This window comes from Podarcis erhardii, assembly GCF_964252035.2.
Source record: "Podarcis erhardii genome assembly, chromosome: 9".
Taxonomy (NCBI): domain Eukaryota; kingdom Metazoa; phylum Chordata; class Lepidosauria; order Squamata; family Lacertidae; genus Podarcis; species Podarcis erhardii.
Window position 1 is genome coordinate 35969042 of NC_138512.1, and position 17455 is coordinate 35986496.

Below are 17455 nucleotides of genomic sequence, written 5' to 3' on the forward strand. Positions count from 1 at the left end.
TTCTCTTGTCTAAATTACACATGCAGTACATGAGAACAGTACTTGTAGAAAATAATACCTAAAAAAACGTTTCATAGAATCAGAATTGGAAGGGACTCTGAGGGTAATCCAGTCCAACCCCCTGCAATGAAGGAACATCCAGGTGGCCCATATAGGAATCATATCCATGACCTTGGTATAACAAAACTTTCACACTCTTTCTAAAGGAGAACATAATGGGAATCTTTCACAATCATAACTCTAATCATTCTAAAGTGTTGGATTTATGTATAGGCTAAGTAGGCTGAAGCCTAGGGCCTCTAAATCTAGGGGGCCTCCCCAGCCCACCTGCCCCCCCCCCAGCAGGCAGTCTCCCCTCTCCCAAAATTGCAAACCCAAGACTTCATGCGAGGGCAGGACAACTCGAGCCCAGCAACTATAAGACTCAGGGCCAGCCAGTGGGGCCCAATTTGAAACTCTGAGGCCCAACTTGAAATGTTTCGTGGGGCCCCAGTTCACAGCCAAAGTCTGCAGAATCTTAGAGCTATAAATAAAATCCATCTAGAGTGCCCTGGTGTGTGGGGCCCCTTAGGAATGGCCCACGTGGTCCAATTTGGCGCAATTGTTCCAATTGCCTTAAGGCCAGCCCTGATGAGACTGTGCAGGGGTTGGACTGACAAGCCCTGCCCCGTCTAGGTCCCTGGTGCCACTATTCAGAGTACAGACTCCAGAGCTAGCAGACTCGGAGTCAACAACCAGGTCCACAGATTCCCCATCATGGTGTGACATGGTGTCACAAGAGACTAGGGCTCTGCGGGACCTGACATCCTTCCGCAGGGCCTGCAAGACAGAGTTGTTCCACCAGGCCTTTGGTCAGGGCGCAGCCTGACTCCCTCCTCTGGCATACTTCACAGAATCTTGCTTAATCAGTTGCCATTAATTTGATTTTAATTGATTTTTATAATGAAATACTTTTAGAATGTGTGATTATCTGATTGTTTGATTGTTTGATTGTTGTTAGCCGCCCTGAGCCCGGCTTCGGCTGGGGAGGGCGGGATATAAATAAAATTTATTATTATTATTATTATTATTATTATTATTATTATTGAAACTTTTCAACCTGGTCATGTATATTTAACCATCTACCTTCAACCATGACTCATCTTAATCTTAAAACAACATTGCGATCATCTACAGGTGAACTGCAAAGGGCTTTTGCTCATAATATGGAAGCTACTTACTATTTTGATTCTGTGACCAGGAGTAGCGCTGATTTCCCATGTGCATTCCTTCCTGCTTGGATATTTGTCAGGCCAGTTAGGGCTCGTGATAATTCCATTGGGACTATGGATCTTTTGTTCACACTCGGCTGCATCAATAATTGGCAGAAAGACTGAGTGAGTCTGAATGAACATGTATACCATGTAAACAGAAAAGCATCATTTCATGGCAATGGCAAAATTGTCTGGAAGTTAATCCAGGGCTACTAATCCTCCTAATTTCATGGTCACCACTTACAAACTAATTATCGCCACTTACAAACTAATTATTTAGTCTAACAGACAATAATCCATAGTTGTAGTTTAGCATTTGGCTTTGCATTTATGGCAGTGTCCACTACAAATTATACATAACTTTTCCATAATGCACCTTGCAACAGGTACAAATGCCCAAACGGCTTGGGCAGCGTTCAGGCAGAACTTGTTTTCCTGATGTTTCCTTAAGAGATATCAGCCACATTTTCCGTGATCTTTCACAGTGTGTAAAAGCAACTTCTGAAAATCTGGTGGAAACTATTGAAAATTTAGAGCATATTTCTGTGTTATGTTTTTCCGGGGGGCGGGGACTTGTTTGCAACACCCCAAAAACCATGGGAGGTTTGTGCTGTAATCTCACGTGGCAAAATTTGGGGTGGTAATCCCAGTATACAGTTCTTTTTTGCCATGTTAAAATTTAGCGCAATGTGGCAGTATATCTATCAAAAAGCCACAATTTCATAATGCACTGTAAAAGGTCCTTATTAATTGAGACAGGAAGCATGAGTATTATTACTAGTAAAAGTAACACAATAAACCCCATGTCTGAATGCAGGCTACACCTGGCAAAGCTTTCAAAGTAAGCAGCTCTTTCATACTACTGTTTCTTACCTTCCTTGCAGTCGTGTTTGTTTTCATGTAGCACAAATCCATTGCGACATTGACATACATAGCTTCCTACAGTGTTGATGCATTCATGCTGGCAGCCACCATTGTCTTTAGAACATTCATCCTTATCTACAAGATACACAGGACACTTGTTTTGAGTGGAATATCTTCCTCCAGTTTCCAGAATAAGGTATACAATGGTTTAGTTACGTTTAAGTCCAGAAAGGGGGAAAACCAAGGCACTCATTTTATCCTCCTTTGTATGCCCATTCATTGCCCAACCTGCAACCTAGTGCAATGGCCACTCTCAAGCAAATCAGGCCAACAAACCACTGCCCATATTTAATTTTTAGTGCAAAGCCCAAAATGCCACCCCACTCTTACAGCTCCACCTTCAGGCCACAAAACTGGGGAGGCATTGGGCAATTCCCCCCATCCTAAGGGGAAGCAAAATAAATTCTAGAAATAAACAAGGGACTATGGCTTTACCAAGAAGAGAGGGGTCAATTAAGGTCACCGTAATTTCCACCACAGTGCCTTTTGAATGACACTACAGTGGTACCTCGGTTTAAGAACAGTCCTGTTTAAGAACGATTCGGTTTACGAACTCCGCAAAACCGGAAGTAGTGTCCTGGTTTGCGAACTTTACCTCGGTCTAAGAATGGAATCCAAAAGGTGGAAGGGTACCAGAGACGGGAGGCCTCATTAGGGAAAGCGCGCCTCGGTTTAAGAATGGTTTCACTTTAAGAACGGACTTCCAGAACAGATTAACTTCATAAACTGAGGTACCACTGTACATCCAAGTGAGGCATTTGGGGGAAGATGGTGCCGTCTCAGTAAACACCCTGCTCTGTGAACATCTAGAATTTCTTATTCCTGATCCCCATACTCTATTTCAGTGTTTCCCAACCTTGTGCCCCTAACTGTTTTTGGACTACAATTCCCATCATCCCTTGCCACGGGTCTTGCTAGTCAGGGATGATGGGAGTTGTAGTTCAAAAACAGCTGGAGGCACAAGGTTGGGAAACACTGCTCTATTTTATTTCTCTCATTTCATCCTGACCCCACCCATTTTTGGGGGGGGAGGGGTGGCACAGAAGAGAAAAGATTCTCTGAAGGGAAAATGGGCCCATGTCTATAATTTTAAATTATAACTAATTTTCTTTGTTCCAACAATGTTTCACCAGCAGGTATGGCAGCATCTGAGTTTATGCTGGGTGTTCGACAAAACCTCCCCTTGCTTTACAGTCCTAAACAGGAAGCAAAAACATTGCTGATTAATCCTCTGAAGGGCTGCATTTGGCTTCATGGGTCACGACTCGTGCAGTTCTAATCAGTACTATTTAGATGCATGCAAAAAGCAAAACAAAAACAAAAGTATTGGATTTGTACCAGTGGCATTTTGGCAGCAGTACCAAAAGTGAGACGAAATAAAATTAGGCTGAACAAGATTCCAAGCTCAGCACATGCTGGTACTTCTTAATAATACATTGTGATTTATTACAGTTTTTTCCCTCTCGAGACAGTGACAAAAGCGCTTTGATCGCAATGAATCTGGACATGGCATAACACCTTAAAAAGCAAAACATATTTAAACAGTACATGAAAGACATAGATGTTATGTATTGCAGGAAAATCTGCAACATGGCAGGCAGTAGTACCCTGTTTGCTGAGTAGTAATCCTCTAAAAAAGCTTTTAGTGTGTTAGGCGTAAAGCGGGGTGGGGGTGGGGGTAGGGGTAATGTGAGCTGAACTAAACAGCATAAAAATTCATTTGCAAGGAGAAAAGCCAAACTAGATTAACAGGCAGTCATTCCAGCAAGACAGAGGCATCTGCTGCCCCCATTCAGCTGTTATTATTTTAGGTGGGGCTGATCCATTAAATCAAAACTGGCAAGACTTATTTCTGAAACATATTCAAAATGACACACCACACTAGACATTTGTAAGGCCCTCTCTTTTCAGCAAAGCTAAAATAATCAGAGTCGTTGATGGTTATATCAGAGACTGGAGGACAGTGGCACAGTGGAGGCAGAATGAAAAGAAGAAGAGCTCCAGAACTTTTCTCAGAGCAGGAATGACAATGTCTTCTACTGGAGTGATAAAGTTACCAGCAGGCCTTCCTTGCCATGCGGCAATAACAAGGCTTTCAAGTTCGTTAGCTCCAGATTAGTATAGGGGAACAGATTCACACAGAGAATGAAGAAGCTCATCAAGCTGAGGAGGGGGGGTAACTCTTTCTTTTTATTTGGATGGGGCTCCTACTTCATGCCAGCCGTGTAAATTGTGACACTTATTTGCGAAATGGCTGGCATTTCTGGTTGAAAGTGAAAGGGCTGCGTTTCAGCTGGCTTAAGGTGTTTTGTTAAAGTTCGATGTGTTTTACAGATGGAACAAAAGCAGCTCGGCTGGTGGGGCAGAGCCGCAATAACTTCTGGGCAGCGTCACTGCAGCTACGTACCAAGAGGGAGAGGTGGCAGGGAGCTCAGGACTGTGCGGTCACACTGGCAAAGCCATTCTGGCACTGCTGCCAGTGTGTGCCCACACAGCCCTGACTCCGACACCTCACCCCCTCTCCATTTCAACAAGTGGCAGCAACATACCTGCCAGGAAGGTAGCTTTGCACCTGAATGCCACTGGCTGAGCCACTTCTGAAATTAAACCTATACAGTGTGAAGTGAGCCCCACTGAGTTCAACTGAGCTTACTCCTAAGGACACTATGCATAGGATTGCAGTGACTGTGACTGGGTATTAAGCTACGTATTGAAAAGTGTGTGTGTGTGTGTGTGTGTGTGTGTGTGTGTGTTTAGGTGCAATGCATTAATTGCATTTTAGGACTCTCCAGGGGGAACTATAGCTAATAGGGGCTGGATACAGCACTACAATGCTGTTACAGAAATGCCGATTTAGGGAGGCAAAGCCCTCCCCTCCATTAGGACACAGTAAAGGAAGTGTTATTGTCTGAACAAGACCAGCATGCAGTTATTTTACGTTGGTACAGCCAAAATCACTGCACGCGCACAAGCTGCCTTTTACCATCAGTTTCTGGCAACAGCTTTTTATTTGCCCTGTGTTCTTTGTCCCTCTTCTTTAACTGAAACTTGTGTACAGTAATCCAAAGGAACAAAATAGCTGTATTGTCCAGCACTCCAACATCCTACATGCTGAAATGTATGACCCACACAGACTCCTCTTCAAGAAGCTTAGAATATTTCCAATAACACATCAGTTATTGGAAATAACTCTCTCTAGTACTCCTTTTCCTGCAGATATTTTCTCTCTCTGTTTCACCACATGGGGAAGCCTTTGTAAAAACTTCACAAGATTCTCACTTCCTGGTGAGAGTCCCTTCTATAAGCTAACGACACAAGCTTTGTGTCACCCTACAACAAAACAAAGGGACCAAGTTCTATGCAAAGTTTCTGCTGGCCCAGTACAAATGTAGTCTGCCAGCAGGTTACTGACTTGCGGGGTTCTGAAAACGTTAACTAATCTAAATGCTAGACTGCAGTTTAATTAAATAGAAATGTGCCGTTTACATTTGTGATCTTGCAGGGATCAGGAAAGCCAGCATGTGAAGAGCCCCTGTGTATACCCAAGGAAGCCTAGAAGGCTGTGATGCATGCAAAGAAACACTACATGCAGACTTTGGACTCCAGCCAGAACAAATGAGCATTAATTGGTGGAAAGATTCCAACTTAGACTGTTGAAGTTCATCCTAGACCCTAGAGCAACAATACAGATATACCTATTTAGTGTGAGAAAGCTTGCTTTTTATCTCTTTAGAAAGCAAACCTGTGACAAACTTTCTCCTGCAAAAGGTAATGGAAAAGGCAAGCAGAGAACTGACCAGGGAATGGTGACCTGTCTAGCATTTCTTCTCCTTAACAAGCAGTTGTCTAGCAAACCAGTCAAATGTATAGAAAGTGAGCTCAAAAGTACTTATTACAAATAGCAGGCCCATGAATAAAGAGCTCTAATTTCTCAGAGGCTATCAAAGCCCTCTCTGTTCAGTCAAAATACCTGAAATGGAAAAGTCATGTTTGTGTATATTCAGTCAAAAGCTGTTTTGCTCAAGGTATATCTGCTTTATTGAAACAAATCTTTTGTTCCCTCTCTAGCGGTGTTGTATAATGATCACAGGACAGAAAGTGAAACTTCAGCAGAATACAATAGTTTGGCACGGTTAGTGAATGGTGCAGCAAAAGTCTTATCTACATTTTACATAAGCCAGTGTAGATTTTCCATCATGTGCATTTCAAATTGAAAATCTTAGAAGGGGGAAAAATTAGTGATTAGTTAGAGAAACAAATGTTTTGCTGACTAAATGCAAACCATTTGTTGTGCTCAAGAGATGGAACTCTGTCTCCCAGTTTTGAATGGATCCTTTGTGTATTTCTCTCTGTCAGTAATTATAAAAGGGAAAGATCCATTCTCAGCAATATGTTAGATTTTAACCATTCACAAGACATAAGGTCATACCTCTGAGACCCTCAGAGGCCAGTCTGTGAATTATACGTACTTGGCCTGAAGGGGCAACCTCTATCAAGTCCTTGCATGATTCAAAAACAAAAATTTTCTCCTTGCAGGCAGCTCTCTTGTCTGTAGGAAAAAATGTACCAGGATGGCACCAAAAATGAGTGACTGAGTGATTCTTCAAACGTCAATCTGCTCAAGGGCAGTTTCATTATAACTTTTCATCTGTTTATAGTAACATGATCATCGCTATTCTACAATCCCACCTCCTCTGCCAATATACAGTCATATAGTTAAATAAAATGAATTCATTTTCAGAATGGAACGAAACCACTTATACAAAACTGATCATACAAAGAACAAACGTCACTGGAACATTAAAATGTTAGCGGTTGTGTCTTTCAGCTTGAAATTAAACAAACTAATTAATAAGATGCTGCTGTTGTTGCTATTTTAAAGAATTAAAATTATAATACTTCATTTATTTATAAAAGTTTCTCTTTTTTGGGGGGGGTGAAGTAGAATTCTGTGTTTACTCTGCTCTGAACCCACTGCAGTCTATCATATGTATCCAATGATCCTCTAGATTTGGTTTCCTAATATATTTTTTCCTATTAAAACTTTTGCAGACTCTGGACTTTGAAGCTGTCACTCAGTGTCAAACTGGACTGCAATGCAGGGGATCTATGATTAGGACTTTCTGTGGGTTATTCTGAAGTTTGAAGGTCTTGGGAGGATTTTATTGACGCCATGTTAGCTGGGTAGAGGGATTCAACCCTTCTATCTGAGCTATTTGCTGCTATTCACACTGAAAGGGAAAATACGGAGGGAACCTTTTACCCCATATGGGTGAATAACAGCTTCTGGTAGAAGGGTTTAAATCAGAAAAATGGAAGTTGAAAAGGGTTAAATCCCCACCACTAGTGCTATAGTCCCAGGGCAATTCTGCCATCTTCTTTGTTCTAATCAAAAAACTCTATTGATCCCATGATTCTGTTTCCTAACTGAGCTGTATAAATCCAACCAGATGGGCATGTTTTCATATAATTCACCTTTCCAAATTAATTTTTTTTTATTCTTTATGATTCATAGGATCTTTATTTCATTACTATTAGCACATACATGACAATAGTGACAATAATAGTCCTTCAGAACCTGACTTCAGTGGCCTGATAAGCATCCTGACTTCTAACAAATGACTTCTAACATATGAACTTACACTGCCTCTTGTAAGCATAAAGTCATCTTTGTATACACTGTCAGATATTTTTCAAAAGATGTCAGTGCTTTAAATTAGTATCCTGAATATGCCATCTGTATATTTCTCATAGCGTGTTTTTGGCCTAGAAGTTTCTGCATGTAGCCAAGAAAAGATTACCAATGGTGTTATTTCAGTGGGAATGTTTAGCTATATTCATACTATAGTAGCAGTTATTCAGCTCTCCATTCAGCACTGATGTCCAGGAAATGCTATTTCCAACAGCGTCTGGTGTACAGGATTAGATTATGCTATCAACGCTACTAATTATTTATGTTAAATTGTTAGTGAGATTCAGTAATCACTTGAAGAGTCCCACTGCCCTCAGCCGCATAATCGTCTCCTACTCTCTTCAGTGACTCCACCCATTATCTCATTTTTGTCTCTATGCCTGGAAATTCCTTCCAGAGTGCCTACCCACAGTCTTTTCTAGAAAATTCTTCCCTCCAAAAAATCAGTTTTCCCCTGAAGCTCTTGGCTTAGGGGGCAATCCTTAGGGAGTGATCAGATCCGCTGAACTGAGCAGCTTAGCATACAGCAGATCTCTAGCTCAGGGGGTTCCCCAATCCTGGAGGTAAATTGGGGGGGGGCTGGAGGGAGCAGACTTACAATGGATCCCAAGTCTGTTTAGCTTGGTCACATGACCTGGCAACCCAGTCTAAATTAAGCTGTCCAAAAGGGTGGTGTAACTCAAAACACACAATGGACGTCAGTGGAGGGGACCTGATCCTCAGGAGCAGGCTCAGCCGGCAGCCCTGGCCACACTGCCATGGTAGACAACTCAGGATTTGTTATAACTCCTGGCCAATTGCACAGCCAGAACAGCAGGATATAAGCTGCACATCTCCCAGCCTCACTTCACCTTACTTCAGTCTTCCTGCAATAAGGTGTAGCCCACTCAGGAGAGGGGCTCAGGGACTTTGCGCTTGGGGAATCCGCTCCACAAAAACCAGACACTTTGAGCAATTGTCTAACAGAGACCAAACACCCCAGGAATGGAAACAATGTGTTTATGCTAACACGTCTCCTCCAAGCTTCTTTTCCCAGCAGTAATGGGGCAGCTGCAGTCTAGAGCAGGGGTAGGCAACCTAAGGCCCAGGGGCCAGATGCGGCCCAATTGCCTTCTCAATCCGGCCCACGGACAGTTAGGGAATCAGCGTGTTTTTACATGAGTAGAATGTGTGCTTTTATTTAAAATGCATCTCTGGGTTATTTGTGGAGAATAGGAATTCGTTCATTTCCCCCCTCAAAATATAGTCTGGCCCACCACATGGTCTGAGGGATGGTGGACCGACCCATGGCTGAAAAAGCTTGCTGACCCCTGGTCTAGAGAGTCAGGAAGGAATCACAAGGAGTTGCAGCCATGGAGACAAAAAACAACATCAGACTAGGAAGGGGATCCCCAGGAGATCCCTCAACAACACCCCAGTTCCTTATGTGGATGGCCAGTAATAGCCATCCTCTGCAGTGGTCAGCCCAGCCTTCCAAACAGCCCCGCAGTGCCCAGGACTACTGGTCACTCTGGGGTGTTGAGGAAATGCCAAGCCCCCACCCCAAACACAAACACCACCTCCCTGCCCTGACTACTACATGCTTTGGAATTGGTAGAGTACCAGGACACCATGGATACATGGAGGGGTTGACAGTCCCAATGGGGCTTACTCCCCATAACTTTAGGATTTCAGCCTGCCAGGTTGAATATTGTTTAAACTTCAGAAATGAGCAGGTATTTTCTGAAAGGACATTCAAAATTTAACTCACTGTGAGCATTTGGTGTACAAAGCCATCATAAAAGAATCCAAACAATTTGTTGTAGTAAAAGAAGAAGCTAACTTCATCAGATGGGCCTATCTTCTGTGTTTTGCAGAAAATACATATACAGTGGTACCTTGGTTGTCAAACTTAATCCGTTCCGGGAGTCCGTTTGACTCCCGAAACTGTTTGACAACCAAGGCACGGCTTCCGATTGGCTGCAGGAGCTTCCCGCAGTCAAGCAGAAGCCATGTCAGACGTTCGGCTTCTGAAAAACGTTCGCAGACCGGAACACTTACTTTGCAGTGTTTGCAGTGTTCAGGACAACCAAGGTACAACTGTACAGACATTTCTGTGTATAGCTAGGAAATACAGAACCATCGTATTAGTTCATCTATGAATCTCTCATTTATTTGTGAGGTTTCTAAGATGAGTTTAGGGGAAGGGGAAGTATAGAATGGTGGGTAAGCAATATTATCATCACAGGAGGGGCTAAGAGACACTTGATGTCTTGCTCTTGCTCAGCCAACCCTCAACAGAGATTTGAGTAGCTATGTTGACTTGTCCTCTCATCTGGTGGTGCCATTATTTAAGGCCACATCCAACCACTGTAAAAGAACTCTGATCATGGACGAAGTTTGCTAGGGGACCCTGTCCTTACTCAGTTTTCTTCTTTTGCGAAGCACCAGATGAAGTTTGAGGGAAGGGATGTGTGGCAGTAATCCATAGAAAAAAACAACATAAATTTCACCAAGAAACCAATCCAAATGTAATAGCTGGATGTGAGGGTTTGGATTTGATGTTGGGTTAGGGGGAAAGGAGATATTGTTAGTGTACCACCCACTGCATTGCCAACCACCTCCCTCACTGAGCTGGCAGAGGTGGTTTTGGAGTACCCCAGAATATGAATCTTGGAGGACTTCGATATCCATGCCAATTCTGTTTTGCCTGGGCCAGCTCAGGACTTCATGGCCACCATGACAACCTTGAGGCTGTCTCAATTCATTGTGTCAGAAACACAACATAGAGGATTGCAAGCGATATAGTGGTTAGGGCAGGGGTTGACTGTCATCACGTTGACATGGATGGACCCCAGTGAAGTTTGAACTGGTAGTGACTAACCCTCCCTGCAGGGGTAGGTGTACAGGCTGATCTGCTCCTAGAGACAGATAGAATCTGGTGGATTCTTGAATGTTCTGGGGAATTTAGCAATCCCTGGCTTAGATGTATAGTTATTAAATTCTGCTTTGCTTTTATGGCTTGATGATGGAAATCAAAAATGGCATGCTACAGAAATGTAATATCCCTTTTGACCACCTACACTACACAATAAATCAGAATAACACTGAATATAAACATTTAACTGTAAGTAAATAAAGTTCTTTATAAGTCTCCATGAAACAAAGCACATATTAATCTGAGTCTGAGATTTTCTTTCCTGGTCTGCTAACATTTCTAAACAATCATAATTATTTTAAGAAACCCGCCCTTCAGGTCTACAGTCCTTTAACCTTCTTGTCTTTACAAATTATAACTTCTGTCAGATTACTTATCTGCTTTCTTGAATTTCTAAGTAACAACACACAGGCTGTAGTAAATCATCCAGCTATTAGCGAAGCTGACCAGAGTGGAAACACCTTTACCTACACTTACGCTAGATAACATTTTATCAAAACTACAAGGGGGAAACTGTTGCAGTTAATTAAGTATTGCATTCTTAAGGAGCACAATCCATTGAGATATTCCCTTGCTCAAGTTCCAATGCTATATATGGGAGCTGCTTAAGAGCCCCCAAAAAAGTTTCAACAGTGGATCTCCGCTGTAATCTGTGGTCAAAGCCTTTAGGGTAACATACAAACATCACCTTGGAACAGGCAATCATTTTGAGCAGAAACGTTTTAAAATTTAAAATGAAAGACACAGCAAGATTACTGTCCATCAATTGAAAGTGCATGACTTTAAAATATAGGACTCAAACCATAATCATTGATACAGTGTGCAATCTAGCTCAGACATCCTGATTATTGCAATGGGGTGTTATTGAACCAAAGTGATTTTAATCTCCATTGCCTTCGGTGTGTGGGATTTAAGCACATACTGAAATCAATTGGATTTCAAGCAGCTTAACACTCCTGCAGACTGTTCCAAAAGCTAGCTAAAATGGAAAAGCTGAACTATATTCTATGACTAAAGGCCTTGACTCTTAGAATGTCATTTACAGAACAATACACCACCACTATTCCAATCCACTAGGATGGAGGGGTTTTGGATGAGGTAGAAGTGGTCCTCCATTCAGCCTTGCCTGGTTGTTGGCAAAGGAGCTCTACTGATAAGAAGGGCCACAAGGCAGCTGCCCAAATGGCAGACACAACCTGTTGGTGGTATCCACTGCCTGTCAGCAGAAACCCCTGTAATGAAGGGTGCAGGAAATGAAGGAGTTGGACTGGGACATGATGGCAACACCTCTTTGCTGCACCAGACTGGGAGCCGATGTAGCAAACAGGCATTCTTCCTCCTCCAGCCTGGCTGGGCTGAGTCAATGGATGTAGCTGGGGCTATGGCACTCTGCTAAGCCTTGCCATGGCCAGCCAGGGATTTGGATTGCAGTTTTAGGAATCTACTTATTTCAGGGTTGTTGTATTATAGATGGTTTATTTACTTAAAACGGAAAAGAAATGTCTTTGGCCCAAATACCCAAGTTTGTTTTAGTGTATCGGGACTTCATGTCAGGGGTCATAAGGCTTCTGTCTTGATAAAGGGGGAATCTTTCCTGTTTCCTAGGTGCCACAAATATTAACATCATCAGACTCTTTTGCTTGCCTCTTCAACTTCCACTTAGCCCTTAGTAGAGCTCAGACTCTTTATGAAATTTGACTTGTGGTATCATATGTATGAGCCACATTAACCTCTTCCAGAATGTGCAACCAAGATAAAGTATTTGGAAATGTCAACTTAGCCATAAAGATTTCCCATGCCTAAAATTATTAGAGCAGAGAGCACAGGTAAGGAAGGGAGATTTTCTCTTTCTCTGAAATTTCATGTAAAAAAGGTATTTGGGTAAGTGCCCCTTTTATGTTATGCTTCTCTACCTTTCCTAGGTGGAGAAACTTTAGAAAACCGAAAAGAGTATTTAAAATGAGTACCAAAGTGGTACTAAATCAAAGATCCATTTATAATGTGATACCCAAAGTTGCACAAGAGGAAATCTATTCAAGCAATGACACTCCCTTCCTCTCCTTTCCTGAAGACCCCTACTCGCCCCCTTAAAGCTGCTCTGACGTCCATTCTGTTTGCAGGCAGACTCAAATAGATACCATTCATATTCTTTCTAAAAGAAAGCTAGCATTACTAGGACCATAAATGAGATATTCAGAATCTGGTCAGGTATGTTCCCCTTCATGATCTTCCTCTTCATGATCATTATGGCTGTCTAAATCTTACAATTATTATTATATTTGTTTTATTGAGTAGAAAATTGAAACTAAACATGTTAAGAGAATGTTCATTCATCAGCATCAATGAGCAAAAATTGCAAGCAAAAACTTTCCCTAGATTACGGACACCATAAACAACACACAATTCATAGAGACTGCACCCAAGGTGTTTGTTTTAATACCTGAAAAGAAGTGAGCCTTGAAACCCTTTTTTGAGACTGTGTTATCCGACCTGAACTCGATTCTCATGTTGTTATATTGTGATGTGATAACTTCAGGCACTTCTGTACCACAAAATTTGCCATGCAGTTTGGAATCAGAAGAAAGGCCACTACGGATTTCTACATAATCATATTTACACACCTGAGAAATGAAAGATCCAGTATTAGTCAAATAATAAGCCATAGTTTTCATTTATATTTTATCTATAACCTCAGATATAGATAAAAATAGACTGAATTTACAACAATTTGCTGCTTTTTTCTGAATTTTGCTCACACAAGAATGCATTTTACCCACCATGAATAGTTTTACTGGAGGCCTCTGGGGTGAAGAGACCAGAGTTAACATTGTATCATATTATGATAATATTTAATATTTCCTTTAACTAACTACAAACCCAGGATCCTAGTCTAGTTAAGCTGTTTGAGAGGGTAAGGAGTTTTTTTGCATGACTATTTAAGCAGTCCAGGAATATTCCCAGGCAATGAAAAAAAGGATTACAATGGCCACTTTTCACTCCATGCAATACGGTACCATATTTGCAGGACATATATATGCTTAGAACCTGACAATTCTACCACTATTAATTATGTAATTAGGCATTAGTATCTGTCTTCAGTTAACTTACTTCATTTCCTTCCAATTCAAAAAACTCAAACTTCACTGAGATTCTATATTGGGTGGGAGCAACCACCTGCCACACACAGTTTTTATTAGGAGGATATTCTTTGGGCCATCCTGGTGTTGTTATAGTCCCATTCAACTTTGTTAAAAGTCCTCCACAAGCCGCTGAAACAAAAGAGAAAGAAATCCTATTACTTATTTACAGACCCAAGAAACCACATTTTGGGAGATGGACTGATTGCTCATATGGCAATATGGATCAGACAGACCAAACCAGAGACCCTCACAATTCAAAACCAGTTCATACTGCCACCTGGCATCTACGGTATTTACTGCATGTGGCAAAATGTGGAAGCAAGCTTGGGCTCTCATACCTGTTTGTTCTGCACAACACACAGCACATCTTGTGTGAAATATGTATGTGAATCTGCTCTGTCACCATGATCCAGCCTCCTCCCATTTTTTTTAAATAGACTGATTTTGTAGCAAGGCATACTTGCGTACTAATAAATCACATATGCATGAATGCATTTTGTGTGAATCAATGCCTATTTTATACATGTTGAAGAAGAAGCTGACTCCCCATGCTTTACCATTTGAAATATAGGGTTACTGTGAAAATCAGTCCACAGAGAAAAGAAGCAAGCTTTTATTAGAATGTTCTTCAACTGAAGTTGAGAGCCATCAGTACATATAACGTGCACAGTAATAACATATTAAATTTCCATGCACAGTTCATATTGTATACCAGCACAGTTATGTCTGTCTCATGACTTTCAGTTATTGAACTTCCATTTTAGTATATGAACATTAAACCTAGAGACTCCACATATTTCAAATGCATATTTGCAGACATACATACAGTAAGCCTGCAACTTAGGTGGGGCTCAGGTTCCGGGAATTGCACCTAAAGCTGAAATCACGTACAGTCGTGCCTTGGATGTTGAACGGAATCGGTTCCGGAAGTCCTTTCAACTTCCAAAACGTTTGGAAACCAAAGCACGGCTTCAGATTGGCTTCAGGAAGCTCCTGCAGCCAATCGGAAGCCGCGCCAGATGTTCAGCTTCCAAAAGAACATTTGAAAACCGGAACACTCACTTCTGGGTTTAGATGATTCAGGAGCCAATTTGTTTGGGAGCCAAAGCATTTGAGATTCAAGGTATGACTGCATAGTCAAAACACATTGGGTTCAATGGTGGGTGGGATTGCCAAAGTATTTTTTTCCCAGAAGCCCACCCCCATTCTGACCCCTTTTTGTTTACTTTTAATTTGTTTGCTAAGTGCGTAAGGCTGAATGTGAGTAAATTAAAGTTACGCACATAAGTTGCGGGCTTATTGTACTTAAAAAGGCTTTCCTGTCTGAAATAACATACCTGAATTAGTGTTCACATAGAATATGTTGAGCTGCTAAATGATCACCACATGCAGTTATGGCACATATGTAAAGCCACCAGACTACCTATCATTTGGTCACTGTTTTGACACGTATCTGTTATGTTGTTTATAAAGATACATGCACAAAAGTCAGTCTTGACATAGACTCTTGGGGCACGAGTGAGTTTTGGCATATCCAAGTTCCTAAATCTGGCCTATCATGAAATAAAACTACAGAATCTTTGAGACCCTGAGCAGCCTTACCTTCACAACTCTTCTTGTCAGGCCCAAGCTCATAACCTGGATCACAAGCACACTGATAGCTGCCCAGTGTATTCACACACCGTTGTTCACATCCACCATTGTCAGGTTTGGCACATTCATCTTCCTCTGTGAAGAAATGGAAAGACAGAATTGCATTTACTTATCCATTTCATAAAACTTACACACCGCTTTATTGTCAGAAAAACTTCAGAGCGGTTTGCAAAAAGATAAAACCGTAAAAGCAGGAAAACAATTGCAGTACAGCAAAACACACAGGAAATTAAAATACTAAAACAGATTCAAATTCAAATCAGCATTAAAATAAAATCATTGACTTCTTTGTCTCTTGACTATAGTGAAAACACAATGACAGCCCATCGGATTATTTCCCTATAATTCAGATTGTACTAAGCTTCTAGTTTTAGATTTATTATAAGTGCATGATCCTTCCTTGCGCAGACACTGTAGCTGTTTGTGGAGGGATCTCCAGAAGGCTGCTTTTCCCTTCAGCTGCTTTGGTAAATAAGAGGTCTATGTTTGCCTCCCAGATCCCTGTCTAGACTTCTCCTCTCCTTTTGGTCCAGGGGCACAAGTACTGAGCTTACATTCCTTGACTAAATATAGAGGGCGACCTGCATCTCTTTGTGGGATGTAACATAAGCAGTCAAGTGCAACACTTCCTGTTTGCCCAGAGTGGACACACAGGGGTATGTTACTCCAGCCAGGAGGGCTTCCTGTCACACTTGGTCTGAAGCATCAGCCCCCTGCGTGTGACCAGGTAGATGGGCGTCACCCTGGGAGACCCCATAAAACAGCTGGTCACGCTGCCATCTTCCCTCCTCCTCCTTCGTTTTATTCCAACCTGATACTTTTGTTGTGTGCTAGCTCTCAGCCAGCAGCACATGGGCTCATTTCCCCACATGGGATGAACCCACTCTCTTTTCTGTAACTACAAGCTAAAGCCTGCCTTCAGGGAACCTACAGTGAACTGAATGTAAGTAAACTTCTTATCATTGTTTTTAAAGGAGACTGCTGTGTCTTTATTCTTTTTAAGAGGGAACAAAGGGGATTTGCTAGGATCAAACACAGTCTGGACAAGCCACATTGGATTGCTTAAGTAAAGAGATTCAAACGAATCTACCAACTGCTATATACTGGGGAATGCACTCTGCTACTGACTCACTAGCTTGAGTGAGAAGGATAATATTTAATCAATATATCCTCTCCTACTATCCACAACATTCCCACAACATTTTCTTTTGTTGAGAATCCCATCTCTGTATAGCTTGGTGTGGGGCCTGAGGTGGGGCATCCTTCTGCACACAGGTATTGTGTTGCCCTAAGAATTGTGTTGCAAATATGCAATAATTTAGGCCACAGAAATTTAAAGGTTGTGTAAAATACTAAGAGAAAAGGCTGAAAATCCAGCAGGGTCACTCAAAGGGCACTTTATCTCCAACAGAATGAATTTATACATTATCTTGAATTTTATACTCAAACCCAGATTAACTGAATCCTCAAATCCCACATTTTTATTCTACTGATATTAAAGGAAACAAGATGCAACAGAGAGAAAGAGGGAAACGTAGAATACAGTATTATCTCTACAAGCAGCATGACATACTTATGAACATTTTAGTCATCACTTCTTTCATCACTAGTTCTCTTGATTTCAGTAACAGTGGGTTCCGAATCATCCATTTAAAATAGGTAATAAAAGCATACACCTGATACATCGGTAATAGCAAATACGAAAGACAGCTGATCTCCTGTCTTTGTTTGATTTTGTGACAATAGTTAAGTATTTGATACAGAATCATGGTATGTCTTATGCTTTATGTGTTGCATTATTTTCATAAAAGAAAAAAAACAGTTGATATTGAATAAATGTGTAAAATGTATACCTCTGTGGTTTGGTAATGTTTAT

General features: G+C 41.5%; 1 protein-coding gene across 4 annotated transcripts in view; it reads right to left on the reverse strand.

Annotated features, from left to right (window-relative positions):
• TLL1 (tolloid like 1) overlaps positions 1–17455 on the reverse strand; it is a 137532-nt gene that overhangs the window by 6084 nt on the left and 113993 nt on the right. For 3 of the 4 annotated variants that reach the window (XM_081875266.1, XM_081875267.1, XM_081875268.1), the window contains 5 exons: positions 15529–15654; positions 13895–14055; positions 13227–13407; positions 2127–2252; positions 1221–1348 (listed from right to left, as the gene is read on the reverse strand). In XM_081875266.1, the coding sequence (XP_081731392.1) occupies positions 1221–1348; positions 2127–2252; positions 13227–13407; positions 13895–14055; positions 15529–15654 (722 nt within the window). Of the gene's footprint in view, positions 1–1220; positions 1349–2126; positions 2253–6606; positions 6727–13226; positions 13408–13894; positions 14056–15528; positions 15655–17455 lie in introns of all 4 variants that reach the window. The other variant, XM_081875269.1, reaches the window with a different exon arrangement.